The sequence below is a fragment of the Haliotis rubra genome, unplaced genomic scaffold, assembly GCF_003918875.1.
Source record: "Haliotis rubra isolate DU_JTF1 unplaced genomic scaffold, ASM391887v1 Scf457, whole genome shotgun sequence".
Taxonomy (NCBI): Eukaryota; Metazoa; Mollusca; class Gastropoda; order Lepetellida; family Haliotidae; genus Haliotis; species Haliotis rubra.
The window spans coordinates 461,261-471,958 of record NW_025767143.1 but is presented as its reverse complement, the minus strand read 5'-3'; the positions used below and the strand labels follow the sequence as shown (position 1 = coordinate 471,958).

The window sequence follows — 10,698 nt, the reverse complement described above, 5'->3', positions numbered from 1 at the left end:
AAACACTTTGTTCACAACATCTGCCACGATAAGGAGACTCAGGTGTCCATCATGGCACCAGTTTTGAGTGAATGCATCTGTAGACAGATATACTAGAGCAGCATGTGTCGGTCATCAAGAAATGTTTTCTGTTTCAACATGGTATTCAGAAACCACTGGAGCACCCAGTGAATGGTACAGATCTCCACTTGTTTGATGCCAAGTGTCCACTGTTTGATGTCCCAGTGTCCACTGTTTGTCCACAGACACACAAGCTATAACGTGTCTTCAGACACACTGGTCCACTGTTTCTGTAGAGACTGAATCCATGAGAGCACTATAGCATGAGACACAGTTTTCTGCTGTTGGCAGTCAAGTGAGAATGCTGTTTGATGGCTTGATCTGTCAGAAGTGGTCTACAAGTACTGATACGCTGTTCTTGCTGACGTGGCCCTGCGTGACGCCCTCCATGCCCGCCAGTGACATGTTCTGCCACTTGGTCGGCTGACCTGAAACATCAGATAAACAATGCTTGCTTTGAACAACATTTTAAGAGAGATAATACCTGGGATACACAATTATATATAAATTATTTGAGATACAACACTTTGAAATACAAAAATATCTTTGAAATATACAACATCTTGGGCTTCAATAAAAATATGCAATGCTTTGAGAAAACAAATAGGACTTTAAGACGTTTGCTTAAAACATGACTCTGACATAAGCAACAGGTTAAAACAGGACTTTGAACATTCAAATAACACTTTAAGATTCAACCACAACATTTTGAGATAAACAACACTCTTTGATAGAAACAACATTTTAAGAGAAATAATACATGGGATATTCAATATATTTAAATAATTTGAGACACAACACTTTAAAGTACAAAAAGATCTTTAAAATATATAATATTTTGAGATATGCTTAAAATATGCGATGATTTGAGGAAACAAACAGGACTTGGCGTTTATTTAAAACAGGACTTTTAGATTAAACATCACTCTAACATCAACAACACTTTCAGAATAAACAAAACTGAAATAAACAACTCTTTGACATTAAGCAATAGTTGAGAAAAACAATTTTAGCCAGCAACACTTTCAACAAACATGTCGAGATAGAAAACACATTGACCCAGCAACACTTTCAACAAACATGTTCAGATAGAAAACACATTGACCGAGCAACACTTTCAACAAACATGTTGAGATAGAAAACACATTGAGCCAGCAACACTTTCAACAAACATGTTGAGATAGAAAACACATTGACCCAGCAACACTTTCAACAAACATGTTGAGATAGAAAACACATTCACCCAGCAACACTTTCAACAAACATGTTGAGATAGAAAACACATTCACCCAGCAACACTTTCAACAAACATGTTGAGATAGAAAACACATTGAGACAGCAACACTTTCAACAAACATGTTGAGATAGAAAACACATTGAGCCAGCAACACTTTCAACAAACATGTTCAGATAGAAAACACGTTGAGCCAGCAACACTTTCAACAAACATGTTGAGATAGAAAACACATTGAGCCAGCAACACTTTCAACAAACATGTTGAGATAGAAAACACATTGAGCCAGCAACACTTTCAACAAACATGTTGAGATAGAAAACACATTCACCCAGCAACACTTTCAACAAACATGTTGAGATAGAAAACACATTCACCCAGCAACACTTTCAACAAACATGTTGAGATAGAAAACACATTGAGCCAGCAACACTTTCAACAAACATGTTGAGATAGAAAACACATTGAGCCAGCAACACTTTCAACAAACATGTTGAGATAGAAAACACATTCACCCAGCAACACTTTCAACAAACATGTTCAGATAGAAAACACATTGAGGCAGCAACACTTTCAACAAACATGTTGAGATAGAAAACACATTGAGCCAGCAACACTTTCAACAAACATGTTGAGATAGAAAACACATTGAGCCAGCAACACTTTCAACAAACATGTTGAGATAGAAAACACATTCACCCAGCAACACTTTCAACAAACATGTTCAGATAGAAAACACATTGAGGCAGCAACACTTTCAACAAACATGTTGAGATAGAAAACACATTGAGGCAGCAACACTTTCAACAAACATGTTGAGATAGAAAACACATTCACCCAGCAACACTTTCAACAAACATGTTGAGATAGAAAACACATTCACCCAGCAACACTTTCAACAAACATGTTGAGATAGAAAACACATTCACCCAGCAACACTTTCAACAAACATGTTGAGATAGAAAACACATTGAGCCAGCAACACTTTCAACAAACATGTTGAGATAGAAAACACATTGAGCCAGCAACACTTTCAACAAACATGTTCAGATAGAAAACACGTTGAGCCAGCAACACTTTCAACAAACATGTTGAGATAGAAAACACATTGAGCCAGCAACACTTTCAACAAACATGTTGAGATAGAAAACACATTGAGCCAGCAACACTTTCAACAAACATGTTGAGATAGAAAACACATTCACCCAGCAACACTTTCAACAAACATGTTGAGATAGAAAACACATTGAGCCAGCAACACTTTCAACAAACATGTTGAGATAGAAAACACATTGAGCCAGCAACACTTTCAACAAACATGTTGAGATAGAAAACACATTGAGCCAGCAACACTTTCAACAAACATGTTGAGATAGAAAACACATTCACCCAGCAACACTTTCAACAAACATGTTCAGATAGAAAACACATTGAGGCAGCAACACTTTCAACAAACATGTTGAGATAGAAAACACATTGAGCCAGCAACACTTTCAACAAACATGTTGAGATAGAAAACACATTGAGGCAGCAACACTTTCAACAAACATGTTGAGATAGAAAACACATTGAGCCAGCAACACTTTCAACAAACATGTTGAGATAGAAAACACATTGAGCCAGCAACACTTTCAACAAACAAGTTGAGATAGAAAACACGTTGAGTCAGCAACACTTTCAACAAACATGTTGAGATAGAAAACACATTGAGCCAGCAACACTTTCAACAAACATGTTGAGATAGAAAACACATTCACCCAGCAACACTTTCAACAAACATGTTGAGATAGAAAACACATTGAGCCAGCAACACTTTCAACAAACAAGTTGAGATAGAAAAAATATTGACCCAGCAACACTTTCAACAAACATGTTCAGATAGAAAACACATTGAGCCAGCAACACTTTCAACGAACAAGTTGAGATAGAAAACACATTGGGGCAGCAACACTTTCAACAAACATGTTGAGATAGAAAACACATTCACCCAGCAACACTTTCAACAAACATGTTGAGATAGAAACACATTGAGCCAGCAACAATTTCAACAAACAAGTTGAGATAGAAAACACATTGAGGCAGCAACACTTTCAACAAACATGTTCAGATAGAAAACACATTGAGGCAGCAACACTTTCAACAAACATGTTGAGATGAGGATGAGATACTGACCTGAAGGTGAGTCGCTGGACTTGAGAGCGAAGGACCAACTCTCTGGGTTGACGGAGGCACAGTGGGGGAGTCTCAGCTCCACAGGGGTGTTGAACTTGAGTCCGTGAGGCCCGCACATGACCAAGGGGCTGAGGAGAGTCTCGCCTGAAGGGTAACAGGAACAGTCTAATACACAGCAGGTGAGTGAGTGAGTGAGTGAGTAAGCATGACGAGTGAAGGATTTAACCATTAGGCTACCCCACCGCCCGATCAGACAAGTAATCTTGTGAGCGAGCATCAGTGGGATATGAAGACACTTCCAGAATGTCGCCTCTTTGGACCAGCAGAGATAGCTGGTGACTACATTGTGTAGTAAGCTGAATACCGAAAAACACCGGGCTAACCGCGTTCTACATACACAGGATATCAGTGTATTTACCTTTGTCTTTGTCCAGGGGCGGCAGTATGCTGTTGTCTCGACACACCTTGAAGTAGATCTCCTGTTTAATGCCTTCATGAATTGCTCCTTTGGGTATCACAATACTCACACCTGTGGCAGACAAGTGAAAACATCAGTATACTCACAATGTGGCCAAATGTGTTTGAGGATGAAAAGAATGCATTGTATTTAAGGATGTAACATATGAATTTAAACCATGTTTAAACCTGTTTGAGAATGTGATTGAATCTGGAAAGAGAGAACCAAGAAAAGAAAAGAAGAAGCACATATAAAAGAACCAATGAATATATAACATACCACAGTTCATGTGTAGGTTGTAGATTGATAAGCTATGTTCAAACTATCAGAAATTGGAAGCCTGTCTCAAGAAATATGGTTTTTCATTCATGAAAAGTCATGTGTGGACATGTTGGTGGGAAGGGAGAGGTCATGTGTGGACATGTTGGAGGGAAGGGAGAGGACATGTGTGGACATGTTGGAGGGAAGGGAGAGGCCATGTGTGGACATGTTGGAGGGAAGGGAGAGGCCATGTGTGGACATGTTGGAGGGAAGGGAGAGGCCATGTGTGGACATGTTGGAGGGAATGGGAGAGGACATGTGTGGACATGTTGGACTGACTGACTGACTGACTCACTGAGTTTGGTTTTACGCCGCTTTTAGCAATATTTCTGCAACATCACGGCGGGGGACACCACAAATGGGCTTCACACATTGTGCCCATGTGGGGATTGGACATGTTGGAGGGAATGGGAGAGGACATGTGTGGACATGTTGGAGGGAAGGGAGAGGTCATGTGTGGACATGTTGGAGGGAAGGGAGAGGTCATGTGTGGACATGTTGGAGGGAAGGGAGAGGACATGTGTGGACATGTTGGAGGGAAGGGAGAGGTCATGTGTGGACATGTTGGTGTGAAGGGAGAGGCCATGTGTGGACATGTTGGTGTGAAGGGAGAGGTCATGTGTGGACATGTTGGAGGGAAGGGAGAGGACATGTGTGGACATGTTGGTGTGAAGGGAGAGGTCATGTGTGGACATGTTGGAGGGAAGGGAGAGGTCATGTGTGGACATGTTGGAGGGAAGGGAGAGGACATGTGGACATGTTGGAGGGAAGGGAGAGGTCATGTGTGGACATGTTGGAGGGAAGGGAGAGGTCATGTGTGGGGCATGTTGGAGAAGGGAGAGGACATGTGTGGACATGTTGGAGGAAAGGGAGAGGTCATGTGTGGACATGTTGGAGGAAGGGAGAGGTGTGACATGTGTGGACATGTTGGAGGGAAGGGAGAGGTCATGTGTGGACATGTTGGAGGGAAGGGAGAGGTCATGTGTGGACATGTGGTGGGAAGGAGAGGCCATGTGTGGACATGTTGGAGGGAAGGGAGAGGCCATGTGTGGACATGTTGGAGGGAAGGGAGAGGGACATGTGTGGATGTTGGAGGAAGGGAGAGGTTATGTGTGTGGACATGTTGGGGAAGGGAGAGGCCATGTGTGGACATGTTGGAGGGAAGGGAGAGGCCATGTGTGGGACATGTTGATAGGGAAGGGGAGAGGCCATGTGGACATGTTGGAGGAAGGAAGATGCCATGGTGGGAATGTTGGGAGAGGCCATGTGGGACATGTTGGGAGGGAAGGGAGAGGCCATGTGGGACATGTTGGACATGGAAGGAGGAGAGGAGATGCCATGTGGACATGTTGGAGGGAAGGGAGGTCAGTGTGGACATGTGTGGACATGTTGGAGGGAAGGGAGAGGACATGTGGACATGTTGGAGGAGAAGGGAGATGTTGGAGGTGGGAGAGGACATGTTGGACATGAAGGGAGAGAAGGGAGTGGACATGTGTGGACATGTGGATATGTTGGTGGGAAGGAGAGGTCATGTGTGGACATGTTGGTGGAAAGGGAGAGGTCATGTGTGACATGTTGGAGGAGGGGAAGGAGAGGCCATGTGTGGACATGTTGGAGGAAGGGAGAGGCCATGTGTGACATGTTGGAGGGAAGGAGAGGTCATGTGTGGACACATGGAGGGAAGGGAGAGGACATGTGTGACATGTTGGTGGTGGAAGGTAGAGGACATGTGTGGACATGTTGGAGGGAAGGGAGAGGACATGTGTGGACATGTTGGAGGGAAGGGAGAGGCCATGTGTGGACATGTTGGAGGGAAGGGAGAGGACATGTGTGGACATGTTGGAGGGAAGGTAGAGGACATGTGTGGACATGTTGGAGGGAAGGGAGAGGCCATGTGTGGACAATGTGAAGACTGTATACCTGTTTCCCTGGACTCCAGGACCCCCGCGTCAGCATCAAAGACTCCCCGCGCCGTGGCCACAACTGTGTGCCTCTCATCTACGTCTTGGTGGAAGTCACTTCTGAAAACAGAGTCCGCCACAGAATCAGAAACAATCTGAATGTCACACATTACACAGGACTGGAACTAACAGATTTTGGCACTTGTACAGGCTATTATAGCTAACACAATGTTGAACTGTCACAGTCTATTGTAGCTAACACAATGTTGCACTGCTACAGGCTATTGTTGCTAACACAATGTTGCACTGCTACAGGCTATTGTAGCTGACACAATGTTGAACTGTCACAGTCTATTGTAGCTAACACAATGTTGCACTGCTACAGGCTATTGTAGCTGACACAATGTTGAACTGTCACAGTCTATTGTTGCTAACACAAAGTTGCACTGCTACAGGCTATTGTAGCTGACACAATCTTGCACTGCTACAGGCTACTGTAGCTAACACAATGTTGCACTGTTGTGGACACAATGTTGCACTGTTACAGGCTATTGCGGCTAACACAATGTTGAACTGCTACAGGCTATTGTAGCTAACACAATGTTGCACTGTTACATGCTATTGAAGCTAACACAATGTTGCACTGCTACAGGCTATTGTAGCTAACACAATGTTGCACTGTTACAGGCTATGGAAGCTAACACAATGTTGCACTGCTACATGCTATTGTAGCTAACACAATGTTGCACTGCTACAGGCTATTGTAGCTAACACAATGTTGCATTGTTACAGGCTATGGAAGCTAACACAATGTTGCACTGATACATGCTATTGTAGCTAACACAATGTTGCACTGCTACAGGCTATTGTAGCTAACACAGTATTGCACTGTTACAGGCTATTGTAGCTAACACAATGTTGCATTGTTACAGGCTTTTGTAGCTAACACAATGTTGCACTGCTACATGCTATTGTAGCTAACACAATGTTGCACTGTTACAGGCTATTATAGCTGACACAGTATTGCACTGCTACAGGCTATTGTAGCTAACACAATGTTGCATTGTTACAGGCTTTTGTAGCTAACACAATGTTGCACTGTTACAGGCTATTGTAGCTAATGTAATGTTGCACTTTTACAGTCTATTGTAGCTAACACAATGTTGCACTGTTACAGGCTATTGTAGCTAACACAATGTTGCATTGTTACAGGCTTTTGTAGCTAACACAATGTTGCACTGTTACAGGCTATTGTAGCTAATGTAATGTTGCACTTTAACAGTCCATTGTAGCTAACACAATGTTGCACTGTTACACACAGTTACAGACTACCATTGTTGAAAACACTGTTGCACACTACCATCAATATACACACGGTGGCTCTGTTAGACACTAGTTGCACACTACTATAGTTGCACGTGGTGTTGCACACTACTACCTCATATCCAGGCCATGCCTAGGTCATGTCAAGGTCACTTCTAGCACATGTCGAGGTCATGTTTAACTACAGACGTGACAATCTAAATGGTAAGGAGGTATTTAATATTTCCTGGCCATAGATAAGTGGTTCTAGCTACGCATGTGCTTCAAGAGATTTGTTGAGTGAGTGAGAGTGAGTGAGTGTCTTACCCCAATATTACCGTTTCCGGGGTGGAAACGCTGTCCGACGTACCACCACCATCCGTGTCACCTGACTTATCTGAGTTAGCCTCGCTTTCATTCACACTAGCCTCACTCTCAATATCTCTAGCCTCATTCCCATTGCCCTTAGCCTCATTCTGATTATCCTTAGCCTCGCTTTGGTGTTTGTTGTTATCAGCAGCTTTCCCATTGTAAGAGTTGAAGTTTGGAGGGGGAGGGAGTGGTGGAGGGGGTTGTTTGATGGTGGGGGTGTTGTTTGAGGAAGTAGAGGAGGGGGAGGAGGAGGAGGGGGGAGAGAGGGAGGGGAGGTCGGGTAGTGGGTCCCTTCCTGAAGCAGAGTAGAGAAGAAAGAAACACAGAGTAAGTACATGAGAGATGGCAAACATGGCAAGCTCATGATCCCTAGCAACCTGAGAGAGATCCACAAGCTTACCCCTAGCGATACACAGCGACCTGATACAGAGCACTAGCAAGCCTGGTAACCATGGTAATCTGACAGGGCAGGTTAGTAGCAAGCTGAGAATCACACCAGGTTAGTTGTAGAAACAGATGCTAAAGTTACAGCTTGAGTTATGACTTCACTGCTAGTATGTCAGTTGCCTGACAGAATACTTCTGTTGCAATATCTTTACACAATTCAACAGTTACAACAATCATTGAAAACAAATAGAAACTATCTGTCAAAGCAAAGCAAAACAATGTCATCACTTACAATAATACATTACTTAAGGGATGCTACAGGTTGATGCTCACATCACTGGTTGGGTGACTATAGATAAATACAAGGGATGCTACAGGTTGATGCCCACATCACTGGTTGGGTGACTATAGATAAATACAAGGGATGCTACAGGTTGATGCTCACATCACTGGTTGGGTGACTATAGATAAATACAAGGGATGCTACAGGTTGATGCTCACATCACTGGTTGGGTGACTATAGATAAATACAAGGGATGCTACAGGTTGATGCTCACATCACTGGCTGGGTGACTATAGATAAATACAAGGGATGCTACAGGTTGATGCTCACATCACTGGTTGGGGACTATAGATAAATACAAGGGATGCTACAGGTTGATGCCTCACATCACTGGTTGCGACATAGATAAATACAAGGGATGCTACAGGTTGATGCCCACATCACTGGTTGGGTGACTATAGATAAATACAAGGGATGCTACAGGTTGATGCTCACATCACTGGTTGGGTGACTATAGATAAATACAAGGGATGCTACAGGTTGATGCTCACATCACTGGTTGGGTGACTATAGATAAATACAAGGGATGCTACAGGTTGATGCTCACATCACTGGTTGGGTGACTATAGATAAATACAAGGGATGCTACAGGTTGATGCTCACATCACTGGTTGGGTGACTATAGATAAATACAAGGGATGCTACAGGTTGATGCTCACATCACTGGTTGGGTGACTATAGATAAATACAAGGGATGCTACAGGTTGATGCTCACATCACTGGTTGGGTGACTATAGATAAATACAAGGGATGCTACAGGTTGATGCCCACATCACTGGTTGGGTGACTATAGATAAATACAAGGGATGCTACAGGTTGATGCTCACATCACTGGTTGGGTGACTATAGATAAATACAAGGGATGCTACAGGTTGATGCTCACATCACTGGTTGGGTGACTATAGATAAATACAAGGGATGCTACAGGTTGATGCTCACATCACTGGTTGGGTGACTATAGATAAATACAAGGGATGCTACAGGTTGATGCTCACATCACTGGTTGGGACTATAGATAAATACAAGGGATGCTACAGGTTGATGCTCGGGTGACTATAGATAAATACAAGGGATGCTACAGGTTGATGCTCACATCACTGGTTGGGTGACTATAGATAAATACAAGGGATGCTACAGGTTGATGCTCACATCACTGGTTGGGTGACTATAGATAAATACAAGGATGATGCTACAGGTTGATGCTCACATCACTGGTTGGGTCACTATAGATAAATACAAGGGATGCTACAGGTTGATGCTCACATCACTGGTTGGGTGACTATAGATAAATACAAGGATGCTACAGGTTGATGCTCACATCACTGGTTGGGTGACTATAGATAAATACAAGGGATGCTACAGGTTGATGCCTCACATCACTGGTTGACTATAGATAAATACAAGGAATGCTACAGGTTGATGCTCACATCACTGGTTGGGTGACTATAGATAAATACAAGGGATGCTACAGGTTGATGCTCACATCACTGGTTGGGTGACTATAGATAAATACAAGGGATGCTACAGGTTGATGCTCACATCACTGGTTGGGTGACTATAGATAAATACAAGATAAATACAAGGGATGCTACAGGTTGATGCCCACATCACTGGTTGGGTGACTATAGATAAATACAAGGGATGCTACAGGTTGATGCTCACATCACTGGTTGGGTGACTATAGATAAATACAAGGGATGCTACAGGTTGATGCTCACATCACATCAAGGAATGGTTGATGCTCACATCACTGGTTGGGTGACTATAGATAAATACAATAACAGGAAATGAAGGAACAGATGAAAATGAAAAGCATCAAAAACATTTGGGTCTATCAGTTGAAACCGATTGGGTAAACTCCTGTGTTGAATATCAGTAGAACAAACTAAGCAGACACAGGGAGACACAGCTCTACTCAAACAGAAAGTCTGCAGCCATCCCTCCCAACTCACTTGACGCTCTCGGAGATGATCCTCGCCATGTTGGCGGCAGGTTTGCTGGGGCTTGGAGGAGATGAGGTTGTTGGTTTGCGGTACGTCTCGAAGGCGCTGCTCCGCTGCTCGGGGGGAGCAGGTGGTGGTGGGGGTAGGGGCTTCTCCTGACTTCTATCTCTGTGGAGTATATCAGTAACATATATAACAATCCATCT

The 10,698-nt window shown here is 43.3% G+C and overlaps 1 protein-coding gene across 1 annotated transcript; it reads right to left on the bottom strand.

Annotated features, from left to right (window-relative positions):
* Positions 1 to 238: 238 nt before the first annotated feature.
* On the bottom strand, positions 239 to 10,682 carry LOC124290103 (tight junction protein ZO-1-like). Its single transcript, XM_046726789.1, has 6 exons — positions 10,502 to 10,682; positions 7,775 to 8,114; positions 6,165 to 6,265; positions 3,885 to 3,995; positions 3,467 to 3,610; positions 239 to 488 (listed from the first exon to the last, which is right to left on the bottom strand). The coding sequence occupies exons 1-6, from the start codon at positions 10,680 to 10,682 to the stop codon at positions 385 to 387; spliced, it is 981 nt and encodes a 326-aa protein (XP_046582745.1). The 3' UTR covers positions 239 to 384.
* Positions 10,683 to 10,698: the final 16 nt, after the last annotated feature.

Coding starts and splice junctions, on each gene's coding strand:
- LOC124290103 (XM_046726789.1), bottom strand. CDS start 10,682: ATGTTACTGATATACTCCACAGAGATAGAAGTCAGGAGAAGCCCCTAC. Junction 3,996..6,164: donor CCTGGAGTCCAGGGAAACAG/GTATACAGTCTT, acceptor TGTCTGCCACAG/GTGTGAGTATTGTGATACCC. Junction 3,611..3,884: donor GCCCCTGGACAAAGACAAAG/GTAAATACACTG, acceptor GTTACCCTTCAG/GCGAGACTCTCCTCAGCCCC.